Source organism: Cydia amplana, chromosome 8, assembly GCF_948474715.1.
Source record: "Cydia amplana chromosome 8, ilCydAmpl1.1, whole genome shotgun sequence".
NCBI classification, from domain to species: Eukaryota; Metazoa; Arthropoda; class Insecta; order Lepidoptera; family Tortricidae; genus Cydia; species Cydia amplana.
The window spans coordinates 15657256-15680386 of NC_086076.1; the positions used below are offsets into that span (position 1 = coordinate 15657256).

Genomic DNA, 23131 nt, shown 5'->3' on the forward strand with positions numbered 1-23131 from the left:
TAATGTGGCTAATTCCGTCATAGTGACTATTCCGTCTACTAGCGTTTTTCTCGAACAACGAACAAAATTGTCAAAGAAGCGATTGCTTTTAGTTTCAGCAATCAAAAGCAGATGGTTTTTTCCTACGATTGAAAATCAAAGAAATATACGCTCGTGGACGGAATAGTCCCTATGACGGAATTAGCCACATTGACCTTACAATTTCTAACAACGAAAGCGTAATATCGACTGTCTGACGGCCGCTAAGTTCGTGTAACTCTATTTTTTACGATTTTTACACAATTAACGTTTACTTAAACGGGACGGCGGTTGAAAACCCTAACATCGGTTAGTGTTGTGTGTAGACCGAGTGACATCTCTAGTATGCAAAAGTTTGGATTAGAAGGTAATTTTAAAGCTTAATTTATAAGCGGTTAAGTCCGTTTAAGAAAATAATAATAATACGTTCTTGTATTAGCTAACTTAAACTTCGCTATGACGATGACGTTGTTTACGATAATTTTCATGTTTATGTATATGTATTTCTAGGATTTAGAAAAATAGTGTGTTAGTAAAAAGGTAATATTTTCAGACGGAACGTACCGGCCGCGTGTTAAACAAGCTGGTATGCCACGCCGACCGTTGCGGGCTCAGCCGCACGACGCTGGATCCATTCCTACTACAGACTCAGATGCACAACTGCTCACTGGCGCCCTGTGGCGTGTTCACCATCACGAGGCCGCTTCTGGCATCGGTAAGTACAACCTGTTGCCAAATACAGATATTTCAAAGATAAGGCACTAGGTGGTCGAACAAGCTGGTATGCCACGCCGACCGTTGCGGCCTCAGCCGCACGACGCTGGGTCCATTCCTACTACAGACTCAGATGCACAACTGCTCACTGGCGCCCTGTGGCGTGTTCACCATCACGAGACCGCTTTTGGCATCAGTAAGTACAACCTGTTGCCAAATACAGATATTTCAAAGGGAAAGTACTAGGCGGTCGAACAAAGCTATAGTATGCTAAGCCGACCGTTGCGGCCTCAGCCGTATGACGCTTTTACTTAAAGTATACTAGTTGTATCTACACACATATCATAAACCCACACACGTATTTTAATGGCTTTCATTATATATGGCAGTCACATAAACTACTATAAGTCTCTGTGTGCTTTAATTGCCAAATCAAAAAACATTCACTTTGTTTCAGGTACTCGGAGGCGTTGCTACTTATTTAATTGTCATTATTCAGTTTCAAACCGTTACCGAGACAATTTAATATACCGAATACAACACAAATTCGTATTAAAAGGAACATAGTCTTCTAAGTGTTTGCTTTACCTGCTACCACTATATAGATTAAGAGTAACGTCGCGTAATCATATTTGCATGCTACCTAGTAATAAAACATATGTACATTGAGTTTTAAGGCTGTTTTTTTACATACCTAACCCAGAAGATATGAATGAAAATTGAAAAAGGTGCGTTATTTTTTAATTGACTGGGAAGAGTCATTTAATCTAGCTATAAGGTGTACCTAGCGCAGATGATAATCGACAATCAAATGGCAAACGCAAATCTATCTAGGTATCTGTTATTCCGATTTTTTTTTTACTTTCCATTGGCGTTTACCATTGTCGATTGTCCTCTTGACTATGCACCCAGACCAGAATATACCCGTGGCGAGCACTGGCTGCGCGGGCACTCGCTGAAGTTTGAACCTGCCAACGTTGTTTTGTCACGTTAATTAACATTTTTGCCTAACCGTTTTTTAATATTTAAATAATTTTAGCTGAATTGTTGCAACGAGAATTATAAATTTTTCAATTACCTATTAATCCTATTATTGTGTTTCTATGAATACTGTGAGAAGAAAAATAAAGCTATAGATTTAAACGAAGAATTTTATTGTTGCTCACCCGAAGATCATCGCTACTGCCACATGCCTATACTATTGTATTGATTAGTGATGTACCTATTATGTGTTTGGCTGACTAGCGTAAGTACTAGTCGGCGATCTACTGATACAATCCAAAATTGTGATTGAAGTTTAGGTATTAGGTACCTAAAAATACATTTAATTTATTATATTTTAGAAACATACAGTCGTTTACAAACAGTACTTATATATACAATATTGCTTAAGTTTAGACCTAGAGTTTCATTTGTTACATAAAACCAGTCTGTTTTTTTTTTAATTACAATTTTAAATGTTACCCAAAACTAAACATTTGAGAGCGTAAAGAAAAGAAAAGACGCATTATTACCTAAAGAAAAGCACGTTTTAAAGTATTAATGGAACAAGTAAATATATCTATGTTAGAGAGCTTGTCATTTTCGTTAAATAGTTTGCAGGCACGTCTTATGAATATATTTCGTGCATAACACGTTCTACTGTTGGGAATCGAGAATAACCTTTTCTTCTGACAGTGGCGCTGACGTCTACGAGGAACTCTGAGCTGTATTTGGTGTAGTAGTGAGGGGACATCTAACATATTGCGCATAATTTTATAGAGTAAGACGGAATCTGCGAAATCTCGACGGTTACTGAGTGTTTGAAGTTTATGGTGGATCAGTGATTCGCTATAGCTAACATGTGTGTGACCAGTTCTAAAATCGAGAGTTTTAAGGAACTTTCTTTGTATCCGTTCCACTCGTTCAATATGGATATTATGATAAGGTTTCCAAACTGTGCTAGCAAACTCGAGATGGCTGCGAACAAAGCTGTTAAAAAGGATTTTGTAGGTGGTACTATTTTTAAATGGTTTACCAACTCTTAGAACTCATGTTTTGTCATACGCTTCACTCATGTTTAGATGAACCTTAATTATACCTACTTAACGCCAAGGGCTCTTAGGTCACACCACGTCTAAGTTATGCACTACTGTTTTAAATACAATGTACCCTTTATCGCAGAAACATTTTTCCTTCGTCGTGAACCAATGTCGTGACCGACGGCTGTTCCTGGATTCTATGTATTAGTTATTAATAAAACAAAGCATTGCAGTTTCTATGTCAAGCTAGTGTAATCGATAACTTGAGAATAATTATGTTAATTATCATCTTCCATCTATATAGATAGATAGAATACTCTTTATTGGCTCACCTCAGTAAAAACCTATATAAAAACTAAAAATTTTTTGGCAAAAATTACATTTTTGGTACAAGTTTTTATCGCTGACTGTACTTTTCTTACGACAGACAACTAATACTCATCGAGACAATTCTAAAAAACCCTAACACAGGTTGCGTTGTTTCATCACAGAGTTCCTATGGCCACCTCCTGTCTCCATCATCAGATCAGCTCTATGTCATAATAATATTGCATTGTCATCTGATTTATACATGCATGCAAAATTTCAGCTCAATCGGAAACCTGGAAGTGGATCAAATTTAACTTGCAAGATTTGATTACAGACCGACAGACAGACAACGGGACAGGTGAAACTAAATAAAAGCTTGTAAAAAAGGAAGAGTTTCGCTGCTTCTGCTCTACCGACCTTCTGTAAGATGGAATATGCGTACAAACTGTTGCAGTAAGTAAATTATACTTTATCATGTTAAGAAACATACTAATATTCATAGCACCATTTATAGTTAGTTAAGTACTTGGCGTCTATGATGTAATTACCTATATGAGGCTGCGATTGAAAGAAGATCGAGATATAAATCTCATTGTGATATTTGTTATTTCTTATTCATAGCCCAAGGTGATTTATGACCGGAAATAAACTTAACTCATCAAATTATTATTTATATCATAATAACATTCTAATTGAGATCTTCTCCTTAGTCTAATACACACACGCTATACTCTAATTTTCGGTTCCGTTGCGTAAGTTTGATCTACGTTCGCGGAAAATAATAATCTATTATAAGTTTTAAGCTTTTAGCAATTAGTGGTGTAATCGTTAGTCAAACAAACGGTACTTAGGTCAGTTCAACGTACATATACATTTAGTACACGCAACACGGAAGACACTATGGAGCCACCCATCCTCAAAATTAATCATTTCAAAGTTAATAGTGAAGGAAATCGACAAGCATCCACCTCATTCCCTAAGCTACGTCACATGTGACCAATTTCTAGCATAACTCCATCCCGAGGTCCGTTTAAATTGTATGTAATCGTAGATCAGGCCGTAGATTCACAGGCAATTTGATTGGAAGCGTTGTAAACAAGAAGCTCTTACAATCCATTCATCATACTCGCGGCCTTGATTGTAGTGATAATTGTAAAATAAACACTAAACACTCAACACCGACCTTTGTGAATTAGTTAGAGGTGTAATAGTTTATCGATGTTGTGACGAAAAAAGCATTTTGACAGAATTTAGTCTTTAAGACACACTTTGCGAATGGTGTAAAATTTACTTAGTGCCAGAACCGATTATATGTATTCTGAATAAAAGGTATGTACAGTAGCGGCAAATAATCTATCATATATTTTCAGATACATTTGCATATTTTTTTAATAGCTCCAGCGATTTTATAAATAAGGTCATATTTCATGAATTTAGAGTGAATGCCTGCAAAAAATAGCAGTATGAATATATATAGGTATATACCATGCGGCCATGCCAAGACTACATAATTTTAAAGAGTTTTATCTTAGCTTGACTTAGCATGGTTAACTGTTTCCTTGGTAATAAATATTACTCACTTACATATTATTATTTATTAACGTCAAGTCCGCAGCGGTATTCAGATTTAAATTATCTGTTATTGATTTAATATTGATACGATATTACTCAATGAATCGCGCTCACAAATAATAAATACGCCCGAGTGAGATGACAAAGAATAATAAATGTGAATATCACAACAGTTACAGATTTTTATAATCCGTATGTTACTCCTGGATGTCTGGGGCGATTGTTTATGTGCGGTAGTGAATCATATGCAATGTACTACATATATACATATAGATATTATATTGTATATTTAAACTAGGATGAGACTGATAGTATTGAAGGTGACGACTCAGTCAAAGAATAAAACGAAATCAGTGAACAGAACATAACCTCAAAAAAATATGAATACATAATTTACCTCTGTGAGGTCCAAGATTAAGTAGGTAATATTATGTAAGCCGATGTGAGAGGTTCGCGCATTTAGAAAAATAAATAGTACCTAGACTGGTTTTTATGCACTTAAAACAAATGTTACTTAAATGAATATTTTTATGATACACAGCAAATAATAAATAGATATATATAATGGTCAATAAAGTTCAATATTATGAAAACAAATTACCCAAACGAAATCGATTTAAAGTAAATAGTGAATAAAATCGAAATGTTAATAGTATTATCGACCATTACAAACAATTACAGGCACGTAACAAAACCAATTAACATCTTGTGTGATAAATGAGAAATACCTGCCATTTTATAATATCCTTCGAAATATCTAATTTCACGCTCCGATTTTATTGCCTTTAAGTACCTACCTATATATACCGAAACTTTAACTGCGTATTATACATATAAGCTGATATAAGGCAATACAAATGAGTAGATACACGTGCGCATATCAAACATATAAATCGGTATTAGGCGGTATTCATATTGGTTGCGGATTCGCATATAATAGGAAGCGCATATAAGAAAGGTAACTTACGAGTATAAATATAAACTAATGTACTCACTTATAAGTACTAAGTCACTTTAGGAAATAACCAATTTCCGCATTTTTATGTAAAGTCAGCAGCAGAAAAAAGCTATAACCGCGAACATGGAAAGTCTAAGTTTCGTCTATCTTCCTTTCTGAGGTAATGAGAATAGGTGTGAGAGTCAAAAAACATGCAAAGGTACCCCTTAAAGTTACGATATTTTAAGATGACGCGATATTTAGAGATGTCCACTCGCACATCTTAGGGTAACATTCCATTTCTGACCGCAGCTGCACTATTGGTACTGAACGGGTCGCTGTTACTGTCAATTTCCATAGTAAAATGAACAGTAGGGCAGCTGCGGTTGGAAATGGACTGTCACCTTTAGCGGCATGCGGATCCGTATCCAATGTGAATACCGCCTAATGTCGAGATACGAATATCCACAATAGCGAGAACTGTCTGCGTACAGGTTAGTCTGTGTGGGCGTATTAATAAATTACATGATGTGAGGAATCGGCACAGTCTCGTGCGATTTCTTACGCAACAGGTCGCGGAGGCTGCCACATGGTTACGGCATCTTCGGACCCTCTTCATACCACATCATACACGCGAGGTACGTATCTGTTTTATATTTTGTCACTAATCAGCCCATAGCGCCCATTGTACCTACTTGGGTACACCTTGGTTACGGCGTTTGATTCGATTTTCTACTGGAACTCTACCTAACAGCATTAGAAAAATGGTGGGTTCCCAAAAGTGCTAATGGGTTAGATTAAATTCGTTTTGTAGCAAATACTCATGTGAACCAAGATGTATTCAAATAAAGAAAGCTCAATTTTATTAGTAGCAGCGACTCTTTCCGAGTCCTTAGTTTACAGAATGATTTTTTTTCTTTATTTCAAAACTTACTAGTTGTGCTGATTATGCTTGTAGGTAACTGAAATAAGCTTATAAAACTGTAACTGATATTGTACAGATTAAAAATTTACAAACATAAAAATATAAAAACAGATATAATACAGGGTGGCCAACTTAGAGGTATACAACTTTTTTTTTGCCGCCATTTTATTTTGGCGGTAAATATGACAGTTATTGCATGAAAATTAGTTTATGTAGATACGGCAAATTTATTATGGAGCGTTTTACGACGGAACAACGTGTTTTAATCATTAAAAACAATAGAAATATAAAAAAATAACGTTCCCCGGTCGATTAATTTCGAGAAACGGTGACATTGACTGGCCCCCAAGATCGCCTGATTTAAAAGCTCCTGACTTTTTTCTGTGGGGCTATCTAAAGGGAGGTGTCTATGCTAATAGGCCAACGAACCTTCAGCAATTAAAACAAAATATTCGAAACACTGTCGCTGAGATAACGCCAGAAATGTGTGAAAAAGTGATGAAAAACGCGATGAAAAGAGTTCGCATCTGCCATGCTGCTAGAGGTGGACATTTGTCTGACATTATTTTCCATGTGTAATTGCTGACCCTACGTATTATATTTAACAAGGAATACTTAATATTTTTTATGTTTTATAGAATACCATTTCAAAAATAAAGTGTATACCTCTTATTTGGCCACCCTGTACCTACTAAGTTAAACAACATTTCACATAACCTTCATAGTTACTAGGTTAATTTTAGACATATAAACAAACGATATAAATTAATATATAACAATATTTAAATTTTAAGATTTATTTATAAACGGTTGGCTTTGTGATCTATATATTTGCTCTTGTTTGGACAGAAATTGAATACATTAATATAATTTGATGCAAACACTTAGAATAACGATAAAGCTTAGTCAACACCAATTAGTATTTATAAATTAAACAAATGGGCTTATTTACATAAAATAGTCCAACAATAATATTTACCCACTGTTGTTTAATGCTGACATATATGTTTTAATGTCATATATGTTTATGTCTTATATATAGGTAAATTAATCTGTCCTTTTTAACTGAAACAGTACCTACCCACTTATGTTTACATTTACCTAGACCGAAAATCTATTAGCCGGTTTAAACTCTCGCACGAGCCACGAGACGAGCCGCGAGCCGCGCCACGAGACGCGAGTCCACCGTTTACACTCGCGTTCGGCTTGTCATTCGGTTATAAACCTTATGCCGTGCCGTTAGTGTTTAAATTATATTAGCTCGACGAGCTTGCGAGCCACGAGACGAGCCGCGAGCCCACCGCTTACACTCTCGTCTCGTGGCGCGGCTCGCGGCTCGTCTCGTGGCTCGCGCGAGAGTTTAAACCGGCTATATAAATGCAAAAAATATAATATGTAGTAGCTTATTGTTGGTCGAGGCTCGGAAGTAACTACTTACTTGCTGGCTAGGATTCGTTTTAAACGGACGACCTTGGGAGTCTGTTTAATTGAATCCGAAGCCAGCAAGTAGCCTTCCAGCCGAGTCATATGTTGTTTTTCTAAAAAAATGGTCCAAGAAATATAAGCAACGTTCTTCACCGCTTACGTTCTTTAACTTCGTTACAATACAGATTTTCATTTCGACAGGTTGGTTACAGATTTCAGCAGTTAACCTTTTGGACGCCAATAACCGATATATCCGCACCGTAGGTTCAACGCCAAAGACCGATTAATCGGTCACATATCACAGAGCAACATAGACCTACGTGCATATGCATAAAGTTCAAAGTTCAGTTTTGACACTTCGGTGACGTAGCGTCAGCGTGACAGCTTTTATGTTTGACACGGCGTCGAAAAGGTTAACTGTGGACACTCTTCAGTCTTCACTAACGCTTTCCAAGCCACTTGCTAGCCTCGTAATGCAGCTTTACGAGTAGTTTCCGAAGTTATACTGTCCGCCCAACGCGTATACGCGCCATACGTCCATTAATTACGTACGCTTTCTTGCCATGCGTCTAGTGACCATAATTAAACCTCTCCAGTCTCACGGCAAAAGTAACCTTTGCGAGCTTTATTTACCGTCTTTAATATTAATTAAGCGGTGGTGGCCGAGTAGATATGACGTCCGACTTTCAATCCGGAGGTCGCGGGTTCAAATCCTGGCTAGTACCAATGAGTTTTCAGGACTTATGTACGAAATATCATTTGATATTTACCACTAGCTTTTCGGTGAAGGAAAACATCGTCAGGAAACCTGCATACATCTGCGAAGAAATTCAAAGGTATATGTGAAGTCCCCAATCCGCATTGGGCTAGCGTGGGGACTATAGCCCAAGCCCTCTCGTCCATGAGAGGAGGCCTGTGCCCAGCAGTGGGACGTGTATAGGATGAAATTATTATTATATTTGAGTATTAACTAAATTACCGGTATGGATTACAGTTACGTTTACTTTCATGGTTCTACCTCATTTCATTCAGTCAATCTTTTGTCATAACGGATATATATTTACGATATTTTTTTTATTATTATATTATATTAATTAAATGTAGGTGTTCTATTGGCGACAAAAGCAGTTTGCAGTCATAAAAAGAATATATGCCGCTTATCTATAAAATGTAAATTAAATCCATTCATATGTATGTTTTGTATTTATTTACATAATGCTAAAATAAATGAAGAATGAAGTAAGATATGTATAATATTCTAAAAAATGTCTACCGAGTTCGTTGGGAATATTTGCGTAACTTGGAACGTGCAAGAGAGTTTTAAATTGATTAAAACCGGAATAGCAGGTGCTATATGTTGGTGGTTAGTAACTACATAATAATAATAACCACATTGACACAATCACTAACAAGCCACCTCCGGGTTTTTTGTAACCTTTTAATATTATAAATATTATAATTCGCCATTCAAATTACCGTCAGCCTCGCCATGGAGATTTATTTTCTTTTAATATTATATAGGTGATAAACTTTTGACTTTTACTATTAAAGGTGAATGAACTTTATTATATCTAGGTGATTTGTCGAAATTTATTTTTATTGGTAATATGTAGGACCTATAGGGCGTTTTTTGAACAACAAGCCATATTGTGCGAGGTGATTAGGTAGGTCATACTGAACAACTTTTTCTATGGGACCAACTCCGAAATCACAAAAAAATTTTTGGCCGTTTCATATATTTTGGTCGAGTGGAGGTCGACGTTTTCTATGGGAAGGACAATTTTTTTTTTGGGATTTCGGGGTTGGTCCCATAGAAAAAGTTGTTCAGTATCACCTACCTAATCACCTGGCACAATATGGCTAGTTGTTCAAAAAACGGCCTGTATATATGATGTAACGTTAATGTGAATGGCATAAAGAAAATATCTAATATATGTAGGTACTATTTTTGTTAATGTACACCAATTACTAACTTTAAAATCGTGGAAACACCGCTATTTTTGTAACTATTTGCAACAATAAAACTTATATTAACGCACTATTAACTTTGCTACTTAAGAATTGTGAAGTGAGCCTTACCTAATTAAAGCAATTCACACTACTGCGTTATAACTAAAATAAAACCAAAAGTATCAGTATATAACCAATGCGTAATGCGTAAACCTTTATATGTATTGAATTAGTAAAACCGAAACGCAGGCCAATTCGAACATACGCTGACATCAAAATGATATCTAAACGATATCATTTCGTTTTCGTTCATTTCGCTAGTACTTGTTCCTACAAGTATTGGCGCAAACGAGACGCACAATAACTCAATGACATCATTTAGATATCATTCTGATGTCATTGTAACGTAGGTAACGTTCGAATTGGCCTGTTAGTTAAGTATTATAAATTACCTCATATCAACGCCTATTAAGTGTGGCCTACCATAAAAATGGATAGGTAGGTACTAAGATTAAAGGCCGTGGCAGGATAAGGGACCATCTTGTGCCTTAAGAGCTTTTCGGCCTGATTTTGAAAAATGATGACACATACATTTTTGTTTTTTTATATGGAGTGTTATCCGGTTTATAGGGACAAATTGCGGGTATTAACTAAGTGTATTACATGTGCAAAGCACGAAGTAATTCGTTGCATTTAAACGGAACTATTCATGAAAATTAATTTTTCTTATTTATTTATTTTGTTCTAAAATAAGACGAGGCGAATGCTGAAATTTAGTATAACACTTACTAATGGCGTGACCCAACATCAGAAAAAAAAATCAGGCCGAAAAGCTGTTAAGGCACAAGATGGTCCCTTATCCTGCCACGGCCTTCGAATAAATGTTTAATACAACCTATTGATTTTCAATGATTATAAGACTATAAACTTATTGATAAATCATCGTTACAATGTTATTATAATATTTTCCAAGGCCCCAATTGACATATTAAAGTTCAAAAAAATAAATTTTGTTTAGATTCATATATAAAAAAAAATGTTATTTGCAAAACTTATTTAACACCTGCCTTGAACCTCGTTCTAACAAAGTAACTGTAAGTGTTTATTACAAGAGCACAACCGAACTCATAAATCACAAGTTTTGCCATGTCGAAGGCCGAGGCTTGAGAAAAAAAAAAACTCATCAAATGTACTTGTAAATAACTCACTGCAGTCATATTGAGTTTTATTTGTTGAGTATTTAGTCAATACATGTAACGAAACGTGCCGAGAAAAGATATGCACTGCCTTTTGCCCTTTGTCGTCTTGGCGGGGGCACGTCCGTGCCCCCAGATTTATAAATAAGTCACTAGGTACCTACTAAATAAAACAATCTCCAAACAAATTTGCAAAAAAAAAAATAAGTATGCAGTTTCAGCAGTTGTATTTGAAATTTAAGTACCTACTTACTTATATTTTAGATAGAGAATGAGAAAATGTATATATTTTTGACTAACTGACTTTTTAACCTCTACCTGAATTGGAACAAATTGGCTTTTGTTTTATTTCGTTTGATTTTAAAACAAAGCACATTCCATTTTATTTTCTAATACATACCAATTTGATGGGGTTCAGGCGGAGAACGTTGCCATCATCTACCGCCAGGTCATTGAGCCCATAGTAACATATGCAGCCGAGATATGGCAAAATGCCATAATATACAAAAAGGTTCAAAACGCCTTGCTCAGCCTCCAACGAGGCTTCGCAATTAAGATAATACGAGGCACACTCCCCACCATCGCGTCAACCGCTCTGGCTGGTTTAACACCGCTCCCACTCAAAGTTAAGGAAGTGGCTTCTACGGAAGAGGTGAAGCGTCACCTCGTCACCCAATTCCTACCTACCGATATAACCTACGACAAACGTATATCAATAAAAGAACTCCTTCACCCCGCCCACAGAATTGATGCAAACATATCAGAGGTAATAAATCAAAACGACCTAGACGAATACTATGAGGACCCTGAGATGCGTCGTGTTTACACGGATGGAAACAGGCATGCATGATGGACTGGTCGGTGCAGCTACATAATAGACCAGGGATCGGAACCGGTTTTTTGCAAAAACTTAGAAATAACCATATTTTTCGAATTATTTTATACTCGAAATGTAGGACTCAGTTGTGTTTTTAGGTTACGACTTCGTATTATTAGATTGCCCAATTAGAAATGAAGTAATTAGCAAAGAACGAAAAAATACCGTTTCCGTTCCCATACAAAAAATACCGGTATCCGATCCCTGTAATAGACTATCCTGATGGTAGAAACTTTATGAAAAAGCTAAAACTACATAGTAACTGCACCGTTTTCCAGGCAGAGTTCCTTGCTCTGGAACAGGCATGTCGTAAATGCTTCTCTGAGAAACTGGGGAAGGTCACCATTTTCTCAGACTCCAAAGCGGTACTCATGGAACTCTCCAACCGGAGCAGTACCAACAGAAATATAAACAATATACACAAAATCATCCACAATATAACATCAAGGAGTCTGGGGAATGGTGATAAACTTCTGCTGGATCAAGGCCCACGTCGGCCTGGATGGCAATGAGAGAGCAGATCTTGCGGCCAAGCATGCGGCCACACGGCGGAAACCACCTGATTTTGATTATTTCCCCTTGTCGTCACCCTTGTGTTGTGATCATAAATCACAAATGAGATCCAACACATACGCTACACATAATTGACATAATAAATCATATATAAATAGCACAACAGGGAAACATGTTAAGCAATGGCTACCTACTTTAGATGACGTCAAACTTCTCCGTAAGCACACCAATATTACATTTCAGTTAACTCAGATACTTACAGGCCATGGTTACACCAAATATTATTTAAAACGTTTTCATATAATTAATAACGACACTTTCCCATGCGATAACGACACAATACAAACCATTGACCATCTAATTAAATATTGTCCCAGATATGCACATGCCAGATGTGCACGAAACTATCTGTGGAAAACACCAGGATATAGAACCGTACACTATAAAACACATTATAGGAAAATAGGACACACTCGATTCCTTTATCAACTACACAAAATATACAATCGACACCCTAAAAACCTTAAATAAGAATGAAGAATGAATAAAATCGCTTACTTGACTTACACCATGAAACCGCCAATCCGACAAAGAGCAACCAGCCGCCCGTATTTCTAGCGAGGACCGATTGACTCACACAACACAAGTGATACAAATTGAAAAAATAAATAAAACCAATTTGATTAAATTTGCCTGCCAATTTTTCTAGTATGTTAGCTAGAGGTTAATAAGCAGCTTGTAAAATGTGTTACATCAATACTTCAATTATTAAGAGCCATCAAATCTGCTTTAACAGTCATGTGAAGGCCGTTGGAATAGTAAAAAAAAATAGTAAATAATATTTAATTAATACTTACTTGGTTCGGTGCGCTTACGCATACGGTCAATTTTATAAATCGATGTTTTTGGCGAATCGTAACTGAACAAATATCCGGATAGTAGTTGTCCACAACTTTATAGATATGTCAACAAGCAGCCTCAAAATCTAATTCGTAAATTAATTTGAAGTACTTAACGCAAAGTCAAACATTATGCACTAATATATATAAATATGTATTAAGTATGCATAAATCTTGATTCACATTTGTCATAAACCGTCGTGTGACTTTTAAAGTTAGATAATAAATTAACAGTTTTTTTTTTTTTTAAGTTTATTTATTAACATCATAAATCCGATTTATTACATCAATTATTTTACTATTTATTTATGGACTATAAATGAAAAAAGTGTTGCTACTCCTCCTCTTCTCACTATATCTAATTTTATGGATTAAAACATAGTAATAATTAACTAGGTACACTATTATCTATGACAGTTTTTTTCGACCACTTTACTCCCAGAAAAGACATCTGACAAAAGAAGTACAGCGTACATACTTAGTAACATTAATATGAACATGAATTTGTATCATTATTTTAAATTTGAAGGAAACATTTCGAAAGTTATTAGTTATTACCTACATGAATAAATAATACCTATTGTTTCGATGTCACGCCATTTGCCTTGCTATGATCATATTTGACATTATATTTTTGCAAAATGTGTTGTAAATTTCTGAGTTTTACTGTTGTTTAATTATTCTTTTAGGCAGATTTTTAAGATTTTCTGAATAAAATGTCACATCAAACAAAAATGTGTTAAATTACTACTGTACTATACTATTCTTAAAGTACTTAGTTACTATAGTGAAATGACTTAACCTTTTCGACGCCGTGTCAAACACAAAAGCTGTCTCTCAGACGCCACGTCACCGAAGTGTCAAAACTGAAATTGAACTTAATGCATATGTACCTAGGTCTATGTTGCTCTGTGGTCTATGACCGATTAATACGTCTTTGGCGTTGGACCTGCGGTGCGTATATATCGGTCATTGGCGTCCAAAAGGTTAATATCCAATATCTGGGCGACCGAACATATAAAAACTCAAATATACGCGTTTTCCCAGAGATAAGACCTATCTAGATCGATTTTTCGCCCCCGAAAACCCCCATATAACAAATTTCATCGAAATCGTTAGAGCCGTTTCCGAGATCCCCGAAATATATATACATATAAATAAATAAATATACAAGAATTGCTCGTTTAAAGGTATAAGATGATTTTCTTTTTCAGATGCTTCAATTAAGGAGGCTGTTTGTCCTGGCGACCATCGTGACCTGTTGTCTTGAGGCTCAGGGCGCCGACAAGTACACCGACGAGAACAGACCCTACGAGTTCGGGTTTAATATCGACGGGGAACAACACCGACATGAGAAGAAAGGTAAGACGTCAGTTAATGATATTGATGACATATAGTAGTATTTTTTAACCATTTCGCCGTGACGTCAATGAAGTAAATAAAGTGTCATTTCGCCGTGACGTCAATGAAGTAAATAAAGTGTCATCAACGCCATGTCAAAAATTTTACGTAAACCACCCGTATTGTAACAAGTAAATGTTGGCAAAACAACGGCAACGGCAATTCTTAATTAGTTTAATCACAATTTAACGAATTTCGTATTTGAAAAACGAACTTAAATTTATCCAGGCTATGTGACAAGTTTTTTTAATGGTATCAGTCGATCGCGTTTATTTTGAGGATCAAAAGTAGAACCGGAGCTACTAACAACATTCAGACAAACCCTCGTATTAACATTAACCATAGCTAAGATACCTACTATGTATAAGTACCCCTTCGTTTGACTTTTTTCGATTGGGGAAATTAGGACTGCCTTTGTCCAGGAGGAGCGGTCGCGCACTGGGCTAAAATATCGTATCTTAGATACTCGTACAGAGTATGATATAATACCAATTGATTTTAATCAGTTATATACTTAATAATCATTTGGCATTTTATTCGAAGGTTTCCAATTTATCATTATCACGATGATCTTTTATATTTTAGCATTAAAATTACCTAACACTTACGGTATTAGTGTCAATAACATTAACCTGTCCATCCAAATAAATAATTTAGATATAACTCCTGATTAGGAAAGCATTATCTATAGCGTTAAAACCAGTTGTACATAAGGTTCACTTTTATTTAAATTGTCAGACCGTTCACCGGATGTGTAAAGAAAATTATATTAACATGAGACCAGTCGACTCCAAAACCGGTCGACAACCATAACATTACCATAATTATGTCATAAATATACCTATATTGTATTTTAGACAATAGCAAAACGTTTTGTCTAGCGTCTACAGTAAGACTATACGCTAGTTTTATATAATTTAATAAGCACACTTTGGTCATTTAAAAGCAAGTAAAAAACTTACCTGCAACATTAAGTTCATTTATTGCATCTTCATGCCTATGTTAAACTGTATACAACTCGTTGTAAAAAATATATCTTAATTGATTGTTAAATATCATTTCATCGAGTTTTTGTTTCGAAGCAGCAAATCACAGGTGTGAAATTAAATAACTAGTTTTCACGGAAAACATTGTAAATAAAATCGTTCGTTAACTTTAGACCTGATCATAGAATTAGAATAGTCAAGAACAACTGTACCAAAAATGAAATGCAAGTGTGTGCGTAAATTGTGTATGTGAGATCAAAAATACTGATGTTATGTTACAACATATTAATAATCAGTCGGTGTTTGATTGCTTTATCGACTACTTTTTCAAATGTGTTATTTTAAACGTTAATATTCTACGACATTATGATGTATAAAATAACACCTGCACTGCGTGTGCTATAAAAATCGTTACAGCCTTATATTAGTCTAACTCTTACTGTGTTGGAAACTGAAGTTTAAATTTACTGCTAAACATCTGCACCTTCAAAAAGGGTATAACAATCGTTATTATTTGAAGTTGGTTATAAAGGTTAATATCTTAATTATGTCTTGTGAAGAAATGATTACATAGCTATTAATATACCGACAAGTTATCGATACAGTCATCTGAACATTTTGTCAAGCCCTAACGTAAAGTAACAGTTTATGTTTTTACACAAAATATTTTAAATTATTGAGTAATATGATAAAATATTAGCACACAAAGGAAGAAAAACTTATAATCAACTGTATAAACCGGCTTCTTACACTTTTTATGCTGTTAATTTGACAAAATATCGTTAAGAAAATTTCGCTCGGAATATCATTATTCCTCTGAAATGAGTATTTGCTAGGTTTATTTGGCCCCGTGACACTGAAATCCGGTACACTACAAGACACATCTTCATTGTATGACTTTATCAAATAGTTTTCTTCCGAATTTGTGTATATTTTTCAAATTGAAAATTACGGTGATACGCTCTTGGCCGTGCGCGGCCGTCGTCAAACTCAAAAATGGTCACGTTTTCTCATTTGTAGTCTGACTCTTTCGCACTAATGCGATGTTCATATACGTGATGGCTTCGCTTTCGCACACTTCAGCTGTCTGTCAAGCGCGAGCGCGAGAATGACAAGTCTGTGGACCTGATATCATGATGATTGATGTAAATTTTTGTCGACTTCGTTGAATATGTGATGTTACCAAAACGTAGGCTGGCATATGAAGGCTGGAATACTACCTAGCCGAGTCACTTAGCCAAATGGTCGAGTCGGTCGTGAACAAATATTGATTTATTAAGTTATCGGTCTCAAGGCACTTCAAACAAACAATTCTGCGATAATCATAATACACGTTTGTTGACAGATGAGAATGGTATCATCATGGGCGAATTCGGTTTCATCACGGCCGACGGTGTTTACCATGTAACTGTCTACGCTACCGACGAAAATGGAAACTTCAAGATCCTATCCATGAAGAACATTCGAGTTAAACCATGTAAGTTGCACAATATTCGTTAATAGGTACGCTTGTCGTCGATTTTTAATGAGTTTCCAGTTGATATTCCTTTGTCACATGTACAAAATATTATAATGGGACACTTGGCGTTAGATGCATTTACATTCGATTTTTTTAATTATATATCTGCTACATGATATTGCACGTAATAGGTATACATAACTTCAACGTTCCCTATACATTTGTATCAACTAATAAAGTTATTTTCATCCATGTTAGACAGTGAGCTTTGAAGGGGGTCCCATTGTTTCCCATAAAGTTTTAAGTCATAAATCATCATTAGCCATAAAACTGAAACCGTTAACATTTCAGGATTTTCGTTAGGTTATCCTATAGATAGGTTAGCTTAGGTTTGTTTTATGGCAATCCTGAAAAGTGACGCGTTTCTGAACCAAATGAATTATGACTAACAAAAATGCGGGCAAACAATAAACATTATGGCTTAAAACTATTTGGGAAACAATAGAGACCCGCTTTGAAGTAAATAAAGTAAAGTAAAAGAAACCTCATTGTACTGAATGAAGGTTATATTCTGAACTGTACGGTGTACGCGTCGTCATGAATATATAGTATTCGATGGCGGCTAAAGGTTACAGAATCAAGTTATACGCAAATTGCTAATTATTTGGCCAAACTATACAAGGCAAGATGAAGATGTTGCTTAGATGATTTGATTTGATAAACTTGATTATGTAAAGCAGTTTAGGAGTTTTTTTTATTGATTGCCACGCCTTTTAACGTGAACATTACTCATATCCACGCAAAATTATCGTCCTTGTAGTCATTTTAACTTATGTCAGAATCGAATAAATTACGATAATAACCGAACATGAATACTGTCATAAATACACCAGTAATTACACAAAAATTTAATTGAGACTGATTAATTTTCAGATCCAACGTCACCTGAAGTACCTTCTAGGAAAGGCAACTCTCTGCCTTTCCCTCCATCGCAACAAGCGCCAATAACCCAGGGCCCTGCTCCCCAGCAGCCGAAACCAAACCAGCCCTCTAAGTCCTGCTCGCACTGCAGCTTGCCTACAACCACAACGCAAGCGCCAAAATTATCAGACGTAGCGGTAGTTTCTCGAGATCCTCTGCCTTCTTCTGTCCTGGGTACAAACCCCGCCACCCCACCGAAGTATCCTCTGGCAGCCAATGGCTATCAAAACTTCCCAAAAGGTCAACACAACCTTCCAGCTCAAGGAGGCGCCGGGCCAGCCGCTCCCAACTACCCTCAACAAGGCGCAGATGGACCTAACTACCCACAGCAAGGACAAGATTCCCAGACAAACTATCCTCAGGGGCCAAGCTCACCCCAACAGGGTCCTAATAGTTATAATCCACAAGGGCAAGACCCACAAGCCGGACCGAATTATCCGCAGCCAGGACAGAATTATCCTCAAGAAGGACAAAACTACCCACAACCAGGACAACCAGGACAGAATGCGCCATCAGGCAACTTCCCTCAAAGTCCGGCACAAAACCTTTTACCTCCATCTGGAGAAAGAGAACCAAAGCAAATCGAGTCACGTTTTGGCGAAACGCCTGGAGCACAGAATAACCAAGTTGGTCCTCAAGGTCCTAGTAAACCACAGCTCATTTCAGCCCAAATGCAAATCGTTGATAAAAACACGGATGTAAATTACAAAGCTCCTGGTGAAAAGGAAGGTCTGCCAAACGGATTGACAAAGGATGACATGACCACTCTTTTATACACATTTAATTACACGGTTGGTTTTCACGGTCACCACGAGGAAGGTTACACTAACGGTGCTAAGAAAGGTTACTATTATGTGACCGGCAGGAACGGAGTAAGGACGAGGGTAGACTACGTGGCCGACGAAAATGGATTCCGCCCCAAGATAACCCAAGAAGTTCTCGACCTTCTATCGGAAGACGTTCCGAAACCAGAAACCGAAAAAGACGAAAAATATGGTCTTAAAGGTTACGAATTCAAGTGGCTTTACTATCCAGTTGACTCAAAAACTCGGTAGAAACCTACTTTTATATAATATAATAAGTAGTTGAAATGCTAACTTACCATATTAGTATTATAATTAGGATACATATTTTTAGATTTTAATGTAATTAATAACACATTATTGACATTATACTTAAATAGATAAGTTAATAGCTTGGAGGATATAATCAAACGGAGACGCCATGTCTGTAATTTTCTGTACAAAACAGTCTGCCGATTTTTGCGGGGGAGGGGAACGTCAAATGTATGCGTAACGTAAAAATAGCCATGTCAGATAAACGTCAGTCCATACATTGTGTATGACCGTTGGCCGCCTATTTTCGACAGAGGGGAAAGCCTGTTAATGGCTATTCCGTTTAGTTGTATCCTCCAAGGTTAATAGTAACTGAACTAAACACTGCCAAGAGAACTGCCGTACAGAAGACGAATTTCTTTATACTACATGATACTACATAGGAGTGAAAGCACCCACCTACTAACCTATCTATAGTATAATTTAGTGAAGCATTGCATATGCATATATAATAATTTATTAATAAGTATATCATAAAACATTTTTATCTTACTGTTGTTGTTTTTGTTACATTACAGTCTCTAAGCCACGAACGAATCCTCTAACCTTACTCTTTATTCGCAAAATCTATTTTCGGACAATGTGGAAATTTTCACTAGCATTTTCACATTGTCGTCACAAACGTTACGTCACATCCAGAAATATCTCTTTAAACGAATTTTAATTTGATTTCTGATAAGAGTTTTTCAATGGCTTTTTTTCCTTGTAAGTATGAATTTGTTACATGGACTAACCTAGGGTTAGTCCATGGTAATGGAATGCAAATTGGTGATTAAATTGTGTACGTGTGGACGCTAGATGAGATTGGCGCCAATTATTTTCCTGATCAAATCGGTCGATTTGCCTAGCTCGTCTAGACTCTACTTTAAAAACACAATACAATACATTTTTGCAACGAGTTTGCTATGCTATGGGTACTGTGGTTTCAATAACTTCAATAATTTGAATTATTTTAGAATGAATGGGTTTTAAATAACTAGAGAATATAGTGGTTTGTTAATTTAACTTAAATTAGGTTATACTCATGTAAAATGAAAATAATCATAAAGATTACGTTAATAAATGGTGGCTTCTGAAAATACTTCTTTTGTACTTCACTGACACATGTCAGACATTATTAGTGATTAGCAGGGGGGGGACACTAGGAATGTAGTTAACGTCAGTAAAGATGCAGGCGATTTCTATATTTTGCTCCCGACAACATACTATTGCGTAAAGTTGACTTCCGATTACACAAACTACGTCACCAGATGTCACTATAAAATTCATATAATTTTGGTGGCATTAATATTAAAATTAAAATAAGTACGAATTAATATTTTTAATCATTATAATTTTCAATTAATTTTGCGAAAAAATAAGAGTTTTGTTAAAATGTGATTTCATGAATCTAGTATAACTGGATTGGGCATGAGTGGTGGGGATAACTGACAGAACGGGATAGTCTTATGTATCTTTCAGTAGGAGTAGCAGCGAAAGCGCTATTATTGTTTGTCCTTGTCACAGTCTCACATCTTGTTTTATTCCCCACCGTAAATTGACCACCGTGATTGGTCGAATTCATTTGTTGCCCACCATAATGCGACGCTATGATTGGTCGAATTTATATGTTTTGTCCCTCACTGAGGCACGCTTAGACCACTTCTAGGATGCTACCTTCTATGTGTGATTTAATTATGCTGTTTGTTTATGCTGGCAACACTTGCATAACCGCCAAGACCATAGAGGTACAATCATAATTATATAGATGAAATGGGCGAGGAGCCAGTTGACCGAACGAGATGCACTTATAGAACTTTTAGTATGGAGTAGCAGAGAAAGCGCTTTTGAAATAACCCGACCAAATTACGTAGGTTATGTTTGGTAGGTTGTCAGGAACGTCAAAAAGTGTTTTTAATTTGGTCGCATCACGTATGTTCTGTCCCTCACGGGCGCACGCGTATAGCTCATCTAAGTATATAATACTAGGTATATGGCCAAGACATGCAATTTTTTAGCTGTCACTGGAAGAGCGTAAATTAAAAATATTTTAGTGATGGTTGAGCCATTTTCTTCGTTATGGTTTGGTTATGGTGCTGGAGGAAATTAGATTATAGCCCGAATGAAAACACATGCCTGCCCTGCCCTGCCATGCCCTGTTGTGAAAACCTCCAGAAAGTGCGTTGAGTTCTGTGTTATTTTGTGCAATATGGACGCTATTTTAGAGTAAATTTATTTCGTGGTAGGTATCTAATAAGTACCTACTTTTGATAAGGCACGCCACTATCGATAAATCTGCTACAATGCCTAGACTATGTGCTTGTATTGTGCGTAGTAAATTAATCATATTTTCTTAATCATGTATTTTCTTGTGTGTGAATGCTTTTTCACCACACTCGCTTTCTTTTCTATTGTTTACCTAAAATTGTACTTTCCTAGCGATAATGTGATGTAAAACATGTATGCAATAAACATATCGCCGTGTGCCTGCTATACGGCCACAATTCAAAATTTTTAATTTTCTGGATTATTGCAGATTCGTATTCAAAATTGTTCAATTTACGACCTTATTTCGAGAGCCATAGCAAAAAAGGTCTTTAAGAGCCTTTTTCACACAAGTGGCCTTATGGATTTGACCATAAATTGTCAGACGATTCCCTGCAATACAGCCACTTGCCAGTCTGCCGTCTGGCGACGCACGTGAACTGACGGCCCTTTTGAGTTGTGGCTATATAGCACACGTTTTAAATGAAGCTTTTGAGTTGCGTCCTAGAAAATAAAAATTAGTTGAGTGATAATTACGATGAATCACTATAAATATAAAAGAAACAAACGGCAATTGGTTGTGTCACAGCAGTAAGTATTACACTTATTATTACAAAATTACCAGCTCGCCATACGAAACTACCATAACGCAATAAAATGATTAAGCAAATCTCAACTTTGTTTTCTTACAAGTGCGGTTCAATATGGCTCATCAGTGAGGATTGTGAGCCTAATACATATTTTTACCCGTCTGAAGAAAGATAAGTATTGAGCATGTTTTCAAAGAGTGTGTATGTATTTAACTAACATTTTATTGTATATAATATTATGTGTGTCTAATTCTATAGCACGCTTTACTGCTAATAATATGCAACGGATTTTATTGTGTGAGGTAAATTACTGTGTTCGGGATGGTTGTATTCGGGATGGTGTCATAATATTGGAATTTTGTTAAATATTATAATAACTGCTTTTATTTTGGGGACTTTGGCGCCAAAAATTAAATCACGTGGAAAGTCGTTACTTTGATATATTTACATTTACTTATTTGATAATGGTAAAGGCATTTTCGTGGTAATGACTGTGTTTAATATTTTTTTCGGTGTGTGTCCTAGCTATTCAATTTATTTCCATTAAAATGCTTTTATGAAGGATGATAGAAACTATTATAAATATAGCTATGTTTTATATGCTTGCTTGTTTTAGATCTAAAATTTCGAGGACTACGAGTAGATCTGCTAACACACGTAATGCCACCTCGGACAGTCTCTCTCGTGTGACACCTTTGTCAAAAGCGAAGGATTCACCAGAAAACAGAATTACCTATGATTAAGTTTAGTGTCCAGTAGTTACGTGTTATTGATGTGTATTGTGTAAGTACTAAATATTGGCCTTTTAAAGGAAAATATACAGCAATTTACTACCTTTGTATTTTGTAAGTCTACTTAAAGAAGACTGATTATTACATACGTTGATTCTACTAAAGTAACGAAAACACAATATTTTGTATATCAACGCTTTTTTTATTAGTGCTAAGTTGAAATACATTGTGATATTCGTTATTTCTTGTACTGATTACTTATAAGAAG

General features: G+C 36.0%; 1 protein-coding gene and 2 long non-coding RNA genes across 3 annotated transcripts in view; all 3 read left to right on the top strand.

Annotated features, from left to right (window-relative positions):
* LOC134650357 (uncharacterized) overlaps positions 1 to 23131 on the top strand; it is a 483167-nt gene that overhangs the window by 88570 nt on the left and 371466 nt on the right. The gene's annotated exons all lie outside the window — the stretch shown is intronic.
* The window catches only part of LOC134650355 (uncharacterized), a 355978-nt gene that overhangs the window by 87315 nt on the left and 245532 nt on the right, over positions 1 to 23131 (top strand). The window lies entirely within an intron of this gene.
* On the top strand, positions 6087 to 19790 carry LOC134650217 (protein lethal(3)malignant blood neoplasm 1). Its single transcript, XM_063505160.1, has 5 exons — positions 6087 to 6209; positions 14571 to 14718; positions 17089 to 17220; positions 18136 to 19370; positions 19600 to 19790. The coding sequence occupies exons 2-4, from the start codon at positions 14571 to 14573 to the stop codon at positions 19236 to 19238; spliced, it is 1383 nt and encodes a 460-aa protein (XP_063361230.1). The 5' UTR covers positions 6087 to 6209; the 3' UTR covers positions 19239 to 19370; positions 19600 to 19790.